This window comes from Polyergus mexicanus, unplaced genomic scaffold (genome assembly GCF_030449975.1).
Source record: "Polyergus mexicanus isolate NDT 795.1 unplaced genomic scaffold, iyPolMexi1.0 SCAF_11, whole genome shotgun sequence".
In the NCBI taxonomy this organism is placed as follows: Eukaryota; Metazoa; Arthropoda; class Insecta; order Hymenoptera; family Formicidae; genus Polyergus; species Polyergus mexicanus.
In genome coordinates this window covers 3,953,288-3,975,134 of record NW_027223331.1, presented here as the reverse complement: position 1 = coordinate 3,975,134, position 21,847 = coordinate 3,953,288, and the positions used below count along the sequence as shown (strand labels likewise).

Below are 21,847 nucleotides of genomic sequence, written 5' to 3'. Positions count from 1 at the left end.
TGTTAACATTTAGAAGGAACTAACCACACGGAAGAATTAATAACGGACGATCCAGTTGGAGAACCACCAGATGATCTAGCGGTTTGCAAATGGAACTTACAAAGGAAGTCGCAATAGAAACCGATATAATCATCGTATGCATACTCGTTATCAAACCGCATGTGATTTCAGACGTCTCCCACGGCATTTGTAAAATAAACGTACATTCCGCCGTTTATCCGATAATTCGATTCCGATCGGAATATTTATACCATCGCTGGAAATAGATATTGCGTTCTCGTGGAGAACCGTGAACAATATGTCGCTCGACCGTGAAGATCGCTGATTCGGCACAAATATGCATACAAACATACATACGTGCGTACGAGTACATGTGCGCGTGTGTATGTCTGTGTGTGTATGTGCATTACGAACTATAAATGCATCTCTTGAACTATCTCCGAACTATGACCGAACGCGCGCAGACTCGCACGTTTCTGCAGAAACCACGTGGAAAAATAGTTTACCTAAACATCACCGCGTTTTGTATATCGATCGTGCTAATATACGTATAATCGCTATTTCTCTCGGTGCCAATCAATGCCAATCGCATTCTGCGCCAAGTACCATTAAACGATGCTGACTAACAATAAGATTCGCATTTGCATTTCTATCTGGCATCGCAACTCGATCGACACATGTATCTCATGCGTCTAAAATCGTTGAATCTATAAAACATTGTATTTTTATTTCGACGTTAATCGTGACCCGATCCAGCTCCAGATGGTTTTAAGATTTTATCGGAAACCTTTTCCTGCGATGCACGGGGCGTTGCTAAAGAAGACATATCGTTTCGCGAAGTATATACGGTTAAACTACATGATGGGAATACGTCGGATCGAATAATCACGATGTCCTATGAATCTATGAATCTAGCTTTATCAAGTGTACGCTATAAATTTCTTCATCCAGTTTGCCACCAATGTCGACTATTCACAAAATAAGATGCCTAGGTAATCGAAATAATTAGTCGTTTCTGAGAAAATCCCGCGGGCCTCCTTCCCTGCTAAGCGGGAAAGACCGCACATCGTTGTGCAGGTTTGTTTTTCTCTTTAGTTGACGAGTGATTAATAGCCTTTGGTTTCCGTTTCTTCGTTCCCGGGCAGTATAGGAACAAATGAGATTTCGTTCCCGATATGTTACGTACCATTAAGCCCACGAGATTTCACAAAAATCGATAAGCGCAGTATCGGATAAGGCGCGCATCTTAAGCTACCTTATTACAAATTCTAAAGAAAATACCAGGTGTTAAAATTTTGCATCCGAAGCTACTGTGTATTGTAATAAAAATAACAATAGATAATATAAGAAAACTCTAGAAAATTTAACGGGATTTTGATTTAATTAAGAGAAATGTTCGAAAAATGTATTGCTTCATTTTTTAAACGCCATAAATATTTTTTTATTACATCCTATAAAATAAATTTTAATATATTATTATACACATATATTGCAATTTTTAAATAAATACTTTACATACCAGAATTGTATTGCTGAAAGAAAGAATGATAAAAATGTTTGAAAAATATTCGTGTAAATAAATATATATTGTAAATGTACTTTTTTTAAACTCAAGAATGTAAATTCAAGAGAAAAAGCTTCCTTTCATCTTCTTACGGAATCGATGGTACGCGTGTCGTTTTACACCTTTTCTCTTCGTTTTCTACTGTAAATATTTTAACCGATTCGATTTAATCGCGCCTAAGTATTAATTTGAAGTTTAGGATACGATCTAGGAAGCTCTCTTTCACTTCTTTTTTCCATTTCGCAACTCATATGTGGCTAATGTAGTAAAATGCATGGTTCCCGCAAGGATTCCGATTATTTACGTCACAAATTTGTTCACGTGATATCGCCCCAGCAGATTATTACACCTACCTGGATCGCCCAATAGATGCGATGATAATTTTTTTTTTTTCCTTTTATCTTCTTTACTAGAAAACGTGTGTTTCGACTGTAAACGGCTACAGTCGTCACTGTCTATTCGAATCGCGTTAATAATGTACCGCAGATGTACATTGACTATATACATTAACATATATTTTTCTATCATCTTAGCGACGCTGTAGTTAGCATTGAGGTCGCGTTCGAAAAAGTTCATGTTGCTTCTCAAGACTCGAAGTGCGTGAATTCGAAGCGTGTGCCATTTGTTATTGTACAAAAACGCTGACGCGAAGTCGCGACGCAAATCGTAAAGCAAACACTAGAAAGGTATAGAAGCCCCGATTTCCTGGTCCAGCGATCTCTTCGTCATATCAATCGACCTGACGACGCATCGCAGAATACCGAGGGATGATTTAATGCCGTCCAGCGAGCTCTGTGTACCGACCGTCCTCCTCGTGGGTCGTCCGAGCCGTCTCGCAACTCGATTGGGCCAGGTACGATACAAGGGGTCCACGCTGCATCGTTCGAAGGCACTCCAGGTGATCAACGATCGCCGCGGCAATGGATGCGTGTGCGAAAAACATCCGCAATGCTGCCAGGACAGGGATGGAGTCTTGCATTTAAATACGGGTATCCTGAAGCCCTCTGGCGGTCGCAGAATCGGCAAGTCGTGCAGTTTCAAAGCAGTTTCGGCTCGCTGCCACGATTTCGAAGTCAGCGAATCGTCCGCTGTCCAACCGGCGCGATTTATCGAATTATGCAAAATGGGAAGACCATTCAATCGAGAGTCCGCGTTAATGTTAATCGTATTAAAAGTGGACGCGTCATCGATTGTCACTGATTCTTCAAGCCTGCTTGATTTATCAATGGGTTTTTCGATATGGTTCTCTTCAATCAAATGGATATGATTTGATACATCGCTGATCTCGGATGACTGATTATTTCTCGACGAATCGCGATCGATCGCGTCGCGATACGTGGATCAGGAGGAAGAGTTTGCTTCCATGGTAGAACTCGTCGAGGCATCGTCATCGAGGGAGCTCTGCGTGGCGACGGTCACTTTGTTCGCGACGTTATTACGAATCGCCGCTGGATAATTTTGACGGGGATGGCGTCTCTTGTAGGGCTCCCAATCCCCAGAATCCCGGCGTCAGTGCGTCGCGATTACGTCCGGCGCACTCTTTGTACTCTCTATGCTGAACGGCCGTCTTTGATCCACTTCGATCACCGCTTCTGCCCGATATCTCGGATCCACTGGCTGCGGGTGGCGTTTAGACGACGTGTTGCCGGAGGAGTGTTGTGATGTGCTTGACGTGGTGTTGCTGGATCCGTGGCCAGATCCAGCATACATCGAACTACCATACCTCTCGCCGGAGCCTACGGTAGGTTGTCGCGTAAACTTGGGCGACTGCCGATAAGAATCCCTGCTAGGCTTGGGGCTCTGGTATCTCTGATAAGATGGGTAGTCCAACTGTTCTGGATACTGAACAACTTGCGGCACGGATAAAGGATAGCTGGACTCGTGCATGGACCAGCCGGGTGGCGCCGGTATGGGATTATGTTTCGGACAGATGCCCATACTGCCGTCTCGTCCGCGGGATGCCGGACTACAACCGGAGCATTGAGACATGCTCTGCTGCTGCGAACTGTTTTGCGACGTCTGCGAGCTCGGCTGTGAACTCGGCTGCGAGGATTGAACGCTCTCGAGGTGAGAGCGTTGCGGGCTTTGTTGCAGCAACCGCTGTTGTTGTTGATGATGATGATGATGGTAGTGATGATGAAGATTGGTCCCGTTTTGAGAGCTGGGTGCGCGTACGCCAAAGGTCGTGAAGCCCATCGGCGCCATCGCATCTAATATCCGCGGTTCAAAGAGACTCTCCCTCGTCTGACAGGAATTATCACGCATTTCCGGCTCTTCGCTGGACTCCTGTAGGCGTTCCTGAGTAGCATTACTCACGTTATTGCTCTGGTGAATGTCGGTCATGTCGCCCGCATTATAAGCTATCTCGAGGACGAGATCCTTGGTATACTCTTGAGATATCATAGTAGTGGGTGGCATGAGTTCTTTGCTGGGCAAGACCTCCAAGCTCGGCGACTCGCTACCACGTTCGCGCAAATCCGTTCTGGAACTCGAGATCGGACAAGGAGTCGACTTTCGACCCAGTTCGTCTAAGCGATTTTCTCTGGATTGCCTTATATGTTCCTGCGGGAAAGCCAAAGGACGAAATACATAATGACACGAGCATAAAATATATTAATTTGTTAAGACAACTGTAGAGACTCCTAAAAACGCAATATTATTCTGTAATTATGTTTATTCTGTAATTATTATTTAAAAATATTAAATTTATAAAAATTGGACGTCCTTAATATTCCATTTTGTATCTTTGAGCGGTTTGCAAAACACAATATTCACTATATGTACGGAAAATTATTTCTGTTACAAATAAGCAGAATATTTTATAAAGATATATACGCAATCAAATATTTAAAAAAATCTATAATTGATGATTAGTTTAATATATATATATATATATATATATATATATACACAATTAAATTATATATTTATATTAAAATAACAAAGCGTAAATTTATACAAATTTTACAATTTATTTTTAATAGCATATTTTATAGATTTTAAGAAAAAAAAATACTTTTTTATTAATCGGTCTTTATATACATATATTTACACATTTTATGTAGCGCTTAATTTAATGTACACGTAATCGTGCTAAATTAAGTTACATTAGCTTGAAAAATAAAGCAGGAAACAATACACTTGATTGCAATAAATTTAATTACAAATTAAATATAATAATAAATTAATAATCAGTCTGATTTCTCTGTGCACAGAAATGAAAACTTTATAACAAACAATTTATAATATTTCATATGTTACAGATGCCACAATATTATTATAATAATGAAAAAGAAATTTAAATGGATATTTGTTAGCATAATTGTTATTTGAGAAAATACGATTATCGCTACATATGCAGAGCTCATAAAGCATGTATTATCCATAATATAATTTAACAAATTACAGTATTCTCTGTAAAATAATCTCATTTAAATCATTGAGAAATTTGATAATAACATTGCTGGCTTTTAAACATTCAGCTTAAATGAGAAGAGAAATATGACATAGCCACTGAAAACCAGTGCAAAACGTTTATTTATGCAGAAGAATAAAAGAGAATGTCAAGATAAATACTCTGAAATTTCCGTTTCTCGAAATTTAATGGTGGAAAATAAAGGTCGCTGAATCATCGAGGCACGTCACTAAAAACCTATAAATTGTAAGGGCTCACTGAAATATTGCGCGATCTTAAAAAAAGAGAGCTCTTACAATTTATACGCTGTAGCAATTCTATATAAATAATTCGAGTTAAGTATTTGCGCGAAGGGGAGCGTCTGCGAACAAAACATTATGAAATTTTCTGAGATATAGCAAGAAACCCCTTGTTATTTCCATAGAGGTTTCATTTTCCGATCTCTCTATATTAAAATCGAAGGCATGAAGGAGCGCAAGTCTTTGGGAAAATAAAACTCACTTACCTGGATAATGCGGTGATCGCGGATGAGTTTCCGAACGCAGTTGAAGACGAAGGCAAAGCTCATGCCAAACATAATTAGGGAGAAAACGACGAGGATTATGACGATGTGCTGCGAATCAATGAACCGTGAATTCTTCTTCTGCAAATAAAAAAAATAAATGTGTCTTCAATATCATTGCTCGATATACAATAAATAGTAGTACGTAGCTTTAATATTATGTAAAAAACTAGAATCATATGTATAAAGCGCAAACGTTGGTAAAAGTTTCAAGTCATTTTGATTTTTAATTAATAGATATTAAACTGCGTATAAATGTAATTAACTTCTCGCTTTCTTCCCCCTTTGTATATTTTTCCATAAAATAAATAAATTTTAATTATATAAAAGTAGCTTTCATTCTGCTTCGTGATTTTTATTTTATTTCGACTGTCACAAGTTTATTCTTGTACCATATATACAAATAACGGATTAGCTGCATTATTTGTAACGTGTGCAACGTGTGGATACATTAAATAATTGTAAGCACATCATAATATGTAGCGTAATTAAATCCGTTAAAGGATTCGAATTGGGGAAGAAATGGGGAAATTTGAAGACGTAGAGCGGTGCGCTAATCATCATTCCGTTCCGGTTACAGCTTCTCTCCGTAACTTATTGTTAGATACGAGATTCTCTCGACAATGGCGTCTCGAGATATACACGGATTCGTCACTGCATCCCCGACATCATGGCACAAGAAGCACCCTCTTGTCACTATCGTTCTGCCCCGTTTGCAACCAGCTACGGAGATGTCACACTAAATGTCTTGGTGAAATTTCAGGAGAGCGTTACACATTACGCAGAGTGGGTTCAAGCAGGAGGAATTTGCGAAATATCACGGCATAGAGCGCACAAAGCAAGTAGGATCGACACGATCCGTCTTCCTCTTTGTTTCTCTTCGCTTCCCGTTTCCTGCGTACCATCCTTTGTCTCCTAGAATGGCGTTACCGCCGCAGATTTTGCCTGTTTGCTCCTCGTTTACTTAAGTGGTTGTAACGTGAGAATAACTTGTTGAAATACTACTTTATACCGCATTTGTTTTAATTTAAATACAAAGCATTTGGTATGTAAGTGCATTTATAATTGCATTTTACAAAAAATTATCTATTAATAATAAAAATATAGAATTTTCTTAAAATGATATATTTTTCGAGATATAAATCAATTATAATACATGAATTTTCTCAATGTTATCTTGTATTTTTACTCCAATATATTTGTCTCAATATTTTCTATATTGTAGTACTTAATTACTGTATGTATTTCAAAGTTTCCAAATTTGCGTTTCATGCATTTAACGATGCATTTAACGATGCATATATTTCACGAATATCGAATACATTTCTTCGTCAGATTAAACAAATTAACATGGAAACTTCTACTATAAGACAAAGCGTTGCAAATTTGTATACTTATGCAAGAGTAAGTATCGTATTTAAATCTTCAAATAATAAATTCTAAGCAAACAAGATTTACGTTAGATTTACATATATAATGGATTAAATATACTTTAATAGACTGCAGAAATTTTATATGTTTCTCGAAGAAGAACATGTATATTCTCTCTTTCAAGTTATATTTTAATCCCCCCCCCCCTCTCTCTCTCTCTCTCTCTCTCTATGTGTGTGTTAAATATAAATCTTGATTTAAAAAATAGTTTATTTTCGAGGGAAGTTAAAATCCGAGGAGGATAAGTACAAATTTTGTTAATTTAAAAACAAGTCATTAAATTTTTCAATGGTTCTAAAGAAAATATCACAAATAATGCAGACTATCCATCATATGGTCAGGCTAGCATGTCAGTAATCTTGCACTATTGAAAACACAAGTCACCGAGGTAACTTTGCATGCTGAAAGTCCTGCGGACGTATGTATCGCGAAACACAATGTATGCAAGTCGCGTTCAACGCTTACACAGTGATAATTAATTTCATCGGGTCAACCTTGCGTGGCAGTGGCACAAAATAACATTTACCGACACTATTATTGTTCGTGGAAAGCGAGGAATATATATACACCATTCAACAATGGAGTTATTTATGTGAGTTACACGTTGTTCATCTACATGGCAATTCAAAGAGAAACGGCACTTTTCTTTTCTTCTATCTCTGCGCATATTTCTGCACATTTCGATAATTGCATTATAATTTCTCGGCATTTATATTTCGTGTATCATCTAAATTGAGGTGGTTGCTTCAACAGCAGAAACATGTCTATCCGATTACAAAACGCTTAACGCGACAAAAAACCAACTTGTGCCAATATGAAATAAATTCATTCACGATATAGGATTACGTTATTTTAGAAATCGTTTATTTTATTTGAAAAATCTATCAAAAATGATTTTTTACATGTATATTTTCCCTTACACATTTATATAAAATTATTTATGAAGTTTATGACAAATATGTAATTAATAAATCCATAATAATTATATGAACACAATTTTACAAAGAAATTAAATAATAAATAAAAGTCGCAAAGTGAAATGCAAAACTGGATAAGTAATATAATACGATATAGCCGTAAAACGAATACGTGATCAAAGGTATAACTGCATTGTCATATACGATTCCGCTCTATAGCATAGTGCATTCCACGCGCGTTCCTTGATCATATTTTTATTAACGGAAAAAATTTTTTTATCGATTGGATGTCATTTCGCGCGGGGGAAAAGCGCCGGGAAATCGGACGACGACAGAGGAAAGCACCATGACAAGCTGAAATCGTACCCGAGAGAATCTGTCGACAGCCAAAAAAGCAATTGCGATGATCGTGCGGATATTAAGCTCTCTTTCTGCCACACGTACGATACTATTGTAACGCATATCTTGATGATGAAATTTTTCGGCGTTATTCCTAAGTCACTTTCATATTTCTCTCACTTTCTCCCTTTCGAAGAAAGAGTATAGCTATGATACGCTATCCCGTACATGCGCATACAAATAAGCAGCCGAGAGAGGAGGACGAGAAAAGAGATTGCACAAGTGGATGCTTTCTTCTGCTTCCGCGAGTCTGAGTGGTTTATTGTTATGCTCGTACGCTCGGAATCATTGCACGTTTCCTTGAATGTATCTACATGCCACAGTGCATTGGAGAGCCCGTTACTGTGAGTATATGACACCTTTCATCGACTTCAACAGCGAGAAACTATATGATAAACGATATAATCGGAGTTTTTTTTTTTTTTGTTAAACAAGAGCTTGTTTCAATCTTTCATATAATTGTCCGATTAAGATACTCAACGAGAAGTTTGAGAATGTTTCTATAAATTAAAGTAATAAGACTGTCAACATTCTTAATATTGTAGAGAAACATATAATTATACGTTATATAATTAATTTATATTTCTTATTTTTTATTGTTGCGTATATATAAGTATTGATCAAGAATATCGTAAAGAAATTACGATATAAATTTCAGCGATAAATTTTTTTATAAAAATTAAATCTTTTTTAAAAAAAAAAACTGTTTGTAGTGTATATTTACTAAAATAAACAAATCAAGCCAATTTAATCAGAAAGATAAGACAAAATCTGGCAATTAAAAATATTGTTATATTAATCGTGATTCACGAAATGTTCCCAGGAGCACGTTATCCTTTATCTGCTTCGTACCATTCCGACATTGACTATCGATCAAGCATAAAATGATGTCCGGATTTATGGTGATTGGCGTTGATATGATCCGAATTTCGAACGTATCGAAATGTTTTATTTTATACCGCGATCTTTCAATCTCGCAAATTTCACTAGCGCGATGTATCTTTTTCTTCTTTTTTTTGCGAAAAATGTCAGTATTTCAAATTTTTAAAAAAATTAGCGTAATATACATACGTCGTTCTACTAGAATATCTCATTTCGCAAAATTCCTCGTTGTGAATATTAATATAGTGTGATACGGGAATCTGTGTAAAATGATATATCAATTTGTCGGCGGATAGTGGATCTTCGCGTGTTTTTACGAGGAGAGAAGAAGAATTTGTACTATTCCACCAATAGAAATTCTTGAAGCAACTTCTTGGTTCTCACAATACGAGCTATAGAGATGAAGGAGTAACTATTTTAAATATTTGTAGTATTTACGGCGTCGTATTCGATGTTCGTAAATACCAGCATTTACTCTGTAAATTCCGGTCGCAAGATGTTACGTTGAAATATTAATACCCGCATTAACGTAAGCTGCTTTAGCAAAAAACTTATGCGTACATTGCAATAGCGCTTTTATGACACTCTTCCATATGGCTAGAGAGAAGTATATAAAATCAACATATATCGATATCTGATTATTGATATATGAATATTTAATATTATTATAAATTATTATGTACAGGATTTGCAACCTTGGAAACAGTATTTGTATCTGATAGATAAATGAGTCAAATAAAGTCAAATAAAGCACATCGCAATTCTATAAAATAATCTTCTAATAGGATACTGAGCTATCCTATAATACGACACATGATCTTATGTTAAAAGCTATATCCAAATCTACTAAATGCAAACTATTCAAAGTGCATCATCCATTAAGGTATATAACGGCATCTTGGACACGCCACCGCATTGTAACAATGTTTAATGTCAACAAGTATTGTACATTCATACATCGCTCGTGTGTTTCCATCTCAGGCGAGAACTTGAAGTTCTACGCGATATCGACTGTCTCTCTGTGTCGTAATCTATATAGACATAGTGTAACTAGGAACGATGTCCTTGTGCGTCTGTACGCAAATCTCGCGTCAAATACGTAGCCGTTGTTTCACAGAGCCGCGTTTCTTCAGGGGGATAAGTAATTTGCGGAAATGTAGAGCCGCGCTCGATAAAATAAAATTTATGTTCTCTCATTCTCGTCAATTCCCGTGCCAGTCCATAAAAGCATTTTTACGAGATCGAAGGTATTCACGTACTGGCTCAAACTTCAATCGCAAGCAAACATCATGCGTTTGTCATGTCAGATAATGCGATGAATTAATTATATCAAAATGAAAGCATTTAATTATTCTCGTTCAATGGATACAACATGGCAAAATTTTATGTACACAATAACATTTGTGTATCTGCTCACGAAATACGAGCGTCACGTTATACATTTTCTTTAAGCTTTCTACACTTTGCATATTTTATAATGATTGCTAGTAAAAGAATATAAAAAATCCTAGATCGCAGAAATGTAGATCGATCGAGCTCACTTAATTATTCGTTCGATCGTCGTGAACTTAAAGAATTTCATTACCTCGGAAGAACAGGTATCTTTTACTTTGCATTCATGATATATATATATATATATGCCACGCCTTCATATTGTTTTTTCTTAACAATATCAGAAATATTTTCTACCAAATTGCACTAGTGCATGCTTTGCGTGCGTTGCCTGGGGGTAAGTGGAAAAGAAGAAAATTAATGGCAACCCGGCGAAAAGTTTCCGCAAGGCGGAAATAATTAGTCGACTACATATAACAAGACTACCGAGAAAAAGAGATTCGAGAACCTCTCATTAGCGAGAGAGAAGAGAGCCCGTGTACGCATGAGTACTTTGTTGCCTTTCCGATGCACCTCCTGTTTATCCCCCATTCCACCTCCTTCCATTCGATAAACAAGCTCGCTAAAGAGGCTGCTCATTAGAGAACATTTCCTTTAGTCTGCCTATTAAAACAGCGGGGGGAGGGACTGATCCACGTAAGCGACAATTGAATTGTTCTATCAAGAGAGATTATCTTCTCTAGATAGATAAAAATTAATGAACGGTTAAGTAAAGAAATCATTATATTCATACTTTCTCTCTCTTCGCAGTTCACATTAAATTTGACAAATAAATTAATATTAGGTAATTTCAATTTCTTTTAAATAAAATCGATATATTATCACTAATAAGTATAAGTATTAGTAGTCTTTGTTTCAATCAATGATGTTTAAAAAAAATGCATCTTCTATTATAATATTATATATGTAAGATAAATTTATATAACACAATATATTTTATTTAAAAAATATTTAAAATTCTCTTTCTCTCTTTCTTTTGTTCTCTCTCTTTGATCAAAAGTCTTCTTCATTTTTTATAAGTTTATTACATCTTAAAAATGAAGAAGAGTATAATATACATATAATTCTCTAAATTTAAACATTAAATGGTTGTATTGGTATAATGAATAATTATATATGAAATCTTACTGCCATAATCAGTGAAACATGAGTGAAATCTGATTCAATTTAAAAGAATAACACTATATTCATATTGTCTAACACAGTATAAGACTTTGCATAAGTCTTTCTTATAAAGTTATATATGTACCCGATAATATACGATATTCTAATTCTGTTTCCTCTTCTCTCTAACATTGATTGATGTAATGCAGAGACGTTGGAAATATAATCATTCTTTTCAAGCTCTCGTACTTTTCTCGCCATGACACGCGCCTTTCCTTCTACGATTTACGCTACTTGCCTGCACCGTGTGTATTTTCAGCTATTACGATGCTGCCACATGATAAAGGGAGAACGAATCTTCCTTCCACTATCACACATCGAAATAAAATTGGAATTTGCACTTTCTCGTGCACAGTTTGTGATTCTTTTGTCCGTACGAGCAATTTCGCGGTTGAGATCTTTCACACGGTCGATAACGTTATTGAGTGGCTCTTGCACCCTTTCTTCGTTCTCTCTCTCTTGATAGCATAGCTGTTATAGTTTCGAACGGTTCATTGAAATCGAAAATTGAATCATATAATCATGTGATTTTTAAGTATTACTTATTTATTTATTTTTATTTATTTATATATTAATTTATATATATTTTTAAATATATTTAATAAAATAATATAATATGTTTTTACAAATTTTAAGAACGTCCTATTTTACATTATATTATTTTACCAGTAATATTTTACTGTAAAATTTGCTTGAGCTAATATACAAGTCTTATATCGTTGAGAATATCCCATCTATAATTCTCAGACAACTCTGAAAGATTCAAGAAGAGGCTGAATAGGTAGAAAGTTAGATTTATTTTGCACATGATTCTAACGCCCATATTTCAGATCGCAATAAGAAAAGGTACGAGTATCGCTTCAATGATGAATAATCTAATAATCTTACAGACAATTTTACAGAACGTAATTCGGTCGAGTCTTACATTATTCGACATTTAAATATTGTAGCATGTACACATAATCCGATGCAGGAATTTGTCATAAGTAGATAATCATGTATAAATCTAACTTCGGCGAAAATAAATTTAGCTGTAAATTCTGAAATTCAGCAGATGGATATCATTTCTAGCTTTTTGCAGTTTGCAAAAAAACTGGAATTAATGATAAGAATAGGCAGCAAAATACGCGAGCAACGTAAAACGAAATATAAAAATTTTGAATATCAATGAAATAATTATTGCGCAAATGTTTAAATGGACCATGTTACTCTTTTGCGGCGTAGATATGTACATCCACGAGTCCGCAAGATTATAATAGTTAAACAAAAAATTATGCCTAGCAATATGAAAAAGCTAATAATCGCGAAAAGTTCGGATGTGAGAATGCACAGACAGGACAGCATTTTTGACTACTACACTTTTTAATTTAATTAAACGGCGTTTTGTGCGCCGTTGAATTAAATTACATTATGATAGCGTTTAACGCTGAAATGCACGAATCTTCTTTAATTTTATCGAGATCTCGTTTCTCGTGTACATGCGGTTTTTGAAGTTCCAAAAATTCCATATTGTTCAATTGTTAGAGTATTGCTAAATATATATCGCAATTATAATTATTGTAAATTTTTGAAATAAAAATCATTTATTACATTGAGAAAAAGAAAGAGAGAGAGGAGAGAAACAGAGTATTTATTTAATTACCGAATAATTTACGAGCTATACATTTCCAAAATTATCTTGGAATAATATAAATGTCTTCTCGCAAAATGTCGTGTAATGTAATTAATCAAAGAAATTGCTTTCCTTTAATAAAGAATTTGTTCATAACTTGAACCACAGTAGACATACACACATATCTATATACATATACGACACAACACATATATGTACACGAGTAAAATCTTTAATCTGACAAGAATATAATTTTCTACATCTAATTATTGACTGTCAAATTATTTTTGTAATTCAAACGCAAATTGTTATATATACATACAATGATATCGCTACATGTAAAAAGTTGTCGTCAATTTATAAATGGCGACTTTACATCTTGTCGCCCATAGAGCAAGCAAATTTTTGTCAATATTCTGATAAAAAAATTTGATATATACTTCAATATATGATATATTTAAATTTATATATTATTTAAATTTCTACTTGATAAGAAAAACTATCAATGCAGAATGCATTTAGCAATTCGTAAAGAATTTTGAAGTATTTGTTTTTTATCGGCATTAAAGCAATCCTGGAACAAAGTTGCGTTCGTTGGAAATTGGAATCGGCATAAAGAAATGAGATTTAATTCCGATTCGTTTCAACAATTAAACATAAAGTTTTACAATAAAGTTTTAACAATTCTAGCTTAATGTCAAGTCTATAATATTTTAAAACAAAAAATGCATTTAATTATCATACATTTATTACGCTACATGTGAAACAAGTAACAAGCAACATGAATTGTTTTCAATAAAGTTTCTCACATAATTAATCAAAATATTAATCAACATTTATTTAAAAGTGCATTTACACACTTTCTTCATGTTAATTTATATAATGTATATAAATTAATGAAAGCTATAGAAAGAGAACTTTGCTACAAACATCCTATTCTTCAAACAACATTATTCAAGCTACTTCGATAAATCTAATAAAAGGTCAAAAAATCCCTACCGCGTGTGTGGCGATGTTTCACAATAATTAATTATTGCCGAATTAATTCGATATAGTATGTTGTTTGTCATCGATTTATTCGATGGAGTGACACATTGAACGAACATGTCGTCGAAGTAAACAGCCGCTTCTCCATCGTTTACTCGATAAATTTGCCGCTATATTGCGATTGACAAGAGAGTGAGAACGTTTATTTCCGACTAACAGAACAGTGAAATTACCTACGAACGTGTATTGTTCGTGGCCACAATAAAAGATACCGTTCAACAATCGTTTACCGTTTAGTTATAATGGTTTCCCCGAATTAAAATTACCTATGACTTTAAATTAGATGCATCGACAGCCACGTTTAAGATTATACTGCTGAACACACGTCGGTCAAGAAATATGGAAATATAATTTATTTTTTTTTAAGTATTCAGCAACTTTAAAAAGTAAATAATTGTTTTAATTATAAATATCAGAATTTTCAAATTTTTAATTTTATATACTTATAGTTTGCTTTTAATATTAAATATGATAACATTATAATAATGTTAATCGATGCAAGATAGTTGTATTTTTATGAAAGTTGTATTTTTCATCAAAATTGTTATTTTCGAACTCTCTTTTTCTCTTCTTTTCTCATTGTCAGCTTTTTCTTTAATCTGTAATCGTTGTTGCCACACCCAGCAAGCGACTTGAGATTTTTACATTCCGTCCAAAACCATTGACATAAAATACGGTGAAACATTGGCGGGAATCGCGCGCGGCAATATCAAGAGCATTATTCGCTGTTAGATTAATATCCCGTCGGCGGCATCGTGCCGTCGTTTCGCCAGTGCCTTGTTCTGGTAGTCTGCCAAAAGCGCGTTAGTATTGTACATCCCGGAATCGGAAACACCCACCCGTATAACCGTCGGAACGCACGTTCGAGCGCAAAAGCGCAGTCCCGAGATCGCGAAACCCGAATTGAGCGAGTCGTACCCGTTGCAAAACTTTGCCCGAATAAATTAATTAGCCCAGTGCTACAGGCAGGGACGACAGCGAAAGAGATAGAAACACACGGGACATTTTGTGTGGTTGAAGGACGATTAAGTCGTAGAGGCGACCCTCGTGAGGTCGCGCATATCCCGGGATTCGTCGTTTGGCATTAGCAAATAAGAGACGATGGTAAATCTCGGCAGAGATGGAACTATATGCCATAAGGCTGTTTAACATCAGATTCTACGCGCGAAATTATGTATAAACATTTCATACAACTCTTCATTTTTTACATCAACGGTATAACATTGTATTTATAAATGATATGCAATATAAATTTTAAATTACATGTTTGTTATCCTTGATGTAATTTATAAAAGCGATATGATTAAAGACGAAATGTTGAAAAATAAGATTAGATTCTTGTTGTTAAAATAATTTTCATCAACTTTAACTTAAAGTCATCTAAGAAATTTAAATTCAATTATATTAACGTAATGTCAAATAAAAGATTACTTTAATGCTATTGAATCGATTGATGTCATGTCGCGAATGTCAAATGTCTTTTCACAATCCTTTTTCTTGAATCAGAATGGTAAAAGGTATATGATATTAAAAGTCGTCGAAAATGATTACGTCTCGTCAACGCGCTTTGCCACAGGATTTCATATCCTGAATCCCAAGCTGGGCAATGTGAAATGAGCTTTCCAAAAGCCCTGGATGATCCCCAGTTACAAAACTACAAAGTTCTCGAGATGTAGCAACTCTTAACGTTTATCGTAAGATCATGAACTGTTCTAAAAGGACTACCATTTGCGGTCTAAAAGTAATCTCTCCTTCTCTGCAGTATTTCTTTATAAACTATTTCGAGAATATGATTCTTTGCATAAAAGTCTCATCTTCGCTTCAAATAAAAACTAAAACGGTAATTTCAGTAAAGAAGTTATATTATTTTAACCGTTGAGTATTATTCTTCCAAATCAAAGGAGACAGTTTTCATAAACAAAGCAAACAGTAATTAATAGTACTAAAATTGAGATTAAATTAAAAGTAACGTTTAACAATACTACAATGTATAAGGAAGAAAGAAGAATAAAATTATACGAAAAGACAAGATCGACCTATGAAATTGATTTCGTTCTCTCACAATTAGGAGAAACAAATTGCCGTTGCAAGATTATTAGTTCTGAGAAGCTTTGTTCGTCGAGCCAGTTAAACTAAAGGGAGTCATAAAATTTCCCTCGAATAAATTAATTAACTTACGAGATCAGGAGCAAGTAAAGTGGAAGCTCAGAGAGCAATTAAAGCGAGGCGACGTATCGTTCTTGCTATACTGCAATATTAGGGTACATTCTCGTAGTACACTGGTACAAGACGCAAGCCTAAATAAATGACTTTATTTAAGTAAATAAAAAATATTATCAAAAATTATGTAAGGTGAACGGGAGCGCGTTCTCGTATGACACGCATGTATTTAAATTTTTCCATTTATATTTCTTACGGTAATAATTTTAATACTTAACAGACTCTTATCTAAAATTTATCTCTTGTAACTTATGATAATATCATTCTCAGTGCTTCTTAACTCTTAATTTGAGATGCGTGTCAGAAACGTCATAAGTTCTCTTTATAACTTCGCGTCTAAATTCATCTCACCTCATTTTGCGAACTTGCGCTATCTCGTGCGATTTAACTTTCGCAGTTCGCAGTTTATGAGAAGGAGAATATCTGTAAAACAGGTGCTATAGAAATCTACGAGGAGAGTAAGGAAAGAGGTGAGTGCGGAAGGATACATCTCGTGGACGCGCCGGAAATGGATTTGAGCAATCCGGGAATTGGATAGGGTTTTGTCAATTCGTAAAGCGAACAATATTGAATCAGTTTTAGACAAAAGCTAAAACTCACGTTACATTTTCCCTCGTCTTCGTCCCATCGGAAGCGACAGTTCACCTTTCCGTTGCACTCTAGTTCCGCGGCGATGCATGTCGCGTCCTCGCAATCGTACTCGTCGGCATTGCAAGCTGCAAAATGGGAAAAGAAACGATTGCGAATATCAAAAGGCTTTTATTAAATAAGTGAAGAAAAAATATCAGTTCTAATATACAGAACCCGAGTACCAAGAGTTCCTTATATTTTCTATTATTCACAGATTACGTAACCAACTGATTTCACGCGATCGCGCGAACGTTCACTGCTAGATTTTAATTGTGTTTAAAAAATATTAATTCCTGTACATTCTGTAATATTAATAATCGTCGAGTTTTCGCCACACGCATTTAATACATAACTTTACGCATTTAAAATAACGTATATAAATTCTCCAGCAAATTTATAGCGAGTCGCTTCTACCGAAACATGTTTCCGTGAAATAACTGCGATAAGTTGACTCTTAATTCGCATGGGAAAATTGTAACCTATGGTCTTATCCTTCGACGATGGATAAGCGAATTGCTCAACACCTACAGTGTAGTCGCTGGCAAGATATTAGTTCCGCGTTGGCGGCAGGTGCGGAAAGCCGGAAATTCTTCTCGTGCCATACTAGAACCCGTGTGAATTCCGCACACGTAACTGCGATTCTGCGGGTCGCCTCATTTAACATTCAGACGAGTGCACGACCATTAATTTGAAATTTGATTCCTTTACCCAACGATTATTCCCAAGACTTTGTTAAGCGTAAGGTGATTATTTAATAATCACCATATATATGTAATTATAGACTGAAACGCGAAAATGTAAGTCTTTGTCTTGTAATAATCTAATTCTGCTTACCCTTTCAGGTAATCATCGACCGTCACACAAAGCATTTTAAAAACGTAATAAGATAAAGAGTTTAAAAATCTTATTAAAATATATAAAAGTGTCGATTTTAATTCATATCTAATTGCATTATATTTCAGAATTTTCTGTATTGCTTTAAAATGGATTGTTTATCGCCAATTATTATTGAGAAAATAAAAAAAAAAATAGAATCATGTTCAAAATAATCGTTGAATAAAACTTTTTAATTTGCAAAAAACGAACAACATGGCTTGCTAACTCGAAACAAACGCAACGACTGTATGGGCTATGGCTATATCATCCGCGAGATCATAAAACAAAAAAATCTACACAATAAGTGCGATACGCATATGAGGAAAAAATTTTGTGGAACTGTACCAAATACTTCTGGCGTACCGTATAGGAAATTTTCACGTTGTTATCGCAGTCACAACGATAGTCGGGCTGTGCAGTTTAAACTGCCAAAAGCAAACTGACGTTATACCCGGCATTGTTAAAAATATTGATCGTACGCAGAGAGAGCGTTTCAAAAATTCCGACTGTCATGTCTCTCTCTCACATTCCCTCATTTTTTTTTTAAATTATAAATTTTTAAGTTTTTCTTACAACAATGTATTATTTTTATTTAGAAGAATTTTCAATAAAATTTTTACTTCTAAGATTTTGTTATACAAAAATGTTAGTTTAAAATTTTATTATGGCTCTCATATTACTTATATATATATAAAATATATTTATATAAAACTTTTAAATATAATTTAATGAGCACAATATATTACGTTATATATTACGTTTTCGATTAATGTGTCTGATATAATTACCGTTGAAAATTGATTAACTTTTTACTTTCATAATTATAAAATTATTCATGCATATAAATAGCTTCCTATAAGATATTTTATTCAGATAATATTTATTTTTGATAATACAATAATTATTAAGCATAAAATATAAATTATGTAAAAAAAAAATAGAATTATTTAAAAGATTATTATATATACTTATTGTTAACACAACATATTGCTTACGATTACTATAAAAATGCACAGTAAACGTTAAACGGTCATAAATTGATGATGGTGCGCTTTGTGTCACAATTTAGCATTTCATCTTTTATATGCTTTAATATTTGACAGAATTTAAATTTAATATGCATTAATCGGCATAAAAATTTTAATGACAAATTCATGATTGTGTATGTATGTGTGTCATTTCGAAAATGCATTTAGCCGGAAATATATGTGTCTATTATTGTGTGTTTGAAAAGACTCACCTTTATCACTATCCTTATCTCTAAAGGCGGTCATCACCGCTTCGAAGGTGCTGTTTATAGCCTTCGGCTCCGCATAGAATCTTAAATGAGCGATATTACCGCGAATGGTAGTAGGGTCGGCCACGCTGCTACAAAAATTCTTCTCTCTCGAGAACATATCCGTTGATTCTCTAAATATGTCGATAAAGTTGGCGTCACACTCGTTCGGTCGCTGTAACTTAAAATCTGGGAACGCCAGCTGGATCTGAAAATTCAACGTGTTTCCACTTTTTTAAGCGCGCACACACGCGCATACAGGATACACAAATCATATATGTACGCATGCATACAAATATGCGCATGCACTTATCCCTGATTTTCATTACTCTTTGGCAATCGAGGCCGAGAAATAGACCGACCATTCAAAAAATTTCATGACGCAATTAAACAACGAAGTCACGTAGTGTCACGTATTATAAGACAAAACAGCCGTGAAATGCTTTCAAAGTGGTGCCGATATGATTTCGAAGGTGCGCTGAAAACCGCGAAAAATTCCAAGTACCCGCGAAGAATTCTCAGGTATGCGTAACGTATCGAGCTTGAGCCTGAAACTTGTTGAAACTTTTTGACAATGTCGTAGCTCATAAGAAGTATACGTGAGAATACAGCTTCTTCGTTCACGGGTTCTGTCATGTCGGGAAAAACTTTATACATAGTTCTAGAAGAAGCTCGAGAGAAATAGGGGGCTTCATTAATAATTTTAATAACAAAGTTTTGCAAGCTAAAGGATTCTTTTACGTTGAAGGATATACCGTTATCTTTCGCGATGTAAATTTTGTAATGGATACTGGTAGACCGATATACTGTAGATAAAGTATTTCACACGTAAAACCGTTATATTTCCGCGCTGCGGCGACACAGAGACCGATTGTAAATCATTCAAAAATGTGTTACTTTGAGCGAAATGCCATTTGAAATCACGTTGCTACAGGCCAATAACAAACATTCGCATCGATTGAATGCCGTAGCAAAGTGTGCCAGAATCAAATCAAGATTGCAACATTATACGGCGGTAGAGAAGCATTGAGAGAGATACTTTAACTCGTCGATATTAAACTTTCGACAACAATATATTTTGTTCTTCAATTTATAAATTAATAAAAATATATTAGAGAGATACTACAGAATATCTCTTACCTTCCATCCTTCTTTCACTCGAATAATCCACATGCAATCCACCGGCAGACCCTCTTTCTCAGCCAGGATCATTCTATCTTTGACGTCGCTGCTTTGAATTATCGCTTGCGCGCCCGTCACGTTAACTATGCATGGTTCTGGTTCTGGTGGCACACCCGCTGCGAATCACACCTATTACAGTTCTACACTTTCCCTAGGTTCACATGTCGCGTGTGTGTATTAATATTTAAATATATTCATGTCATTACATTATATTATATTATTTGGAGAAAGATTCGATATAATAAAGATTATCCAACATCGATTGAATATGCTGTAGAAGAACTTAAAAATTTATTGAGCTTAACAAGATGATAATATATGATGAAAAGCTACTTTTCTTAATATATTGTATGATTTCTTTGTAATATATTATTTTCTAGTACTTTTCACTGTGCATTATGAAAACTATATTCATACACGCGATAAGATATATAAGCGCAGAAGATTTATTTTTGTTCTCCACTTTTATGTAAATTTTTGCTAAGTTCACGCACTTAGATGGTTTTTTCCATAAATAATAAATGAAAGCTATATGCGCATGGTATGCTGCTACGTATCAATCCCCAGACAACTACAATATTTATCACGCGCATGCTCGACAAGTAGTCACGGTATAGTAGCCTTAGTTCCTCAATCGCAACTGGATACAATCAACGATATCTTTGTATAAAAAAATCATAGCAACGTGGTATTAAATCCGTCGAATGTTGAAAATTCGATTCTAGCGAGAGTATCATTTTTTTTTTGGCCAAAATTTGTTCGCAAAATATTATTAAAACAAGTAATACCTTTAATAATAGAACAAATGCTTTATAACAAAAATTAATTAAATTAATGTAGAACAAATTGGGCAATTTAAAATAAAAATTAGCGGTGAATTGGATATTAAATATCTCAAAACAATTGAACATTAAAAGACAGTTTCACTGTCGTAAACCGTAAAATATCGTTAATATGTCTCTGTTCTCTATTCTCAAAACGATTTATTTAGCGCAGATGCAATATTATATTGCGTTATTCTTTTATTTACAATTTTTTAATATTTAAAAATACATAAGGCATAAAAAATAAAGCGTAGCATTGATTTTTGATACGTATTTCATTAAATTTTCTTAATTAAAAATATTGTGTAATATAAATATTTACTAACAAAAACACGATAATAACAATATTAAGAGAATAGCATCTGCAATTCAAAATGTTTTAATACTGGGCATCAATATTGAAATTTTGTAACGAATGAGTTAATCAACTGCGAGATTAAAAATTCAATATTTC

The 21,847-nt window shown here is 34.6% G+C and overlaps 1 protein-coding gene across 3 annotated transcripts in view; it reads right to left on the bottom strand.

Moving 5' to 3' along the window:
- Positions 1–1,376: 1,376 nt before the first annotated feature.
- Neto (Neuropilin and tolloid-like) overlaps positions 1,377–21,847 on the bottom strand; it is a 104,779-nt gene continuing 84,308 nt past the window's right edge. For all 3 annotated transcript variants that reach the window (XM_070304270.1, XM_070304272.1, XM_070304271.1), the window contains 5 exons: positions 20,528–20,685; positions 19,352–19,595; positions 17,206–17,321; positions 5,485–5,622; positions 1,377–4,126 (listed from right to left, as the gene is read on the bottom strand). In XM_070304270.1, the coding sequence (XP_070160371.1) occupies positions 3,074–4,126; positions 5,485–5,622; positions 17,206–17,321; positions 19,352–19,595; positions 20,528–20,685 (1,709 nt within the window). In that variant the 3' untranslated portion in view covers positions 1,377–3,073. The remainder of the gene's footprint in view (positions 4,127–5,484; positions 5,623–17,205; positions 17,322–19,351; positions 19,596–20,527; positions 20,686–21,847) is intronic.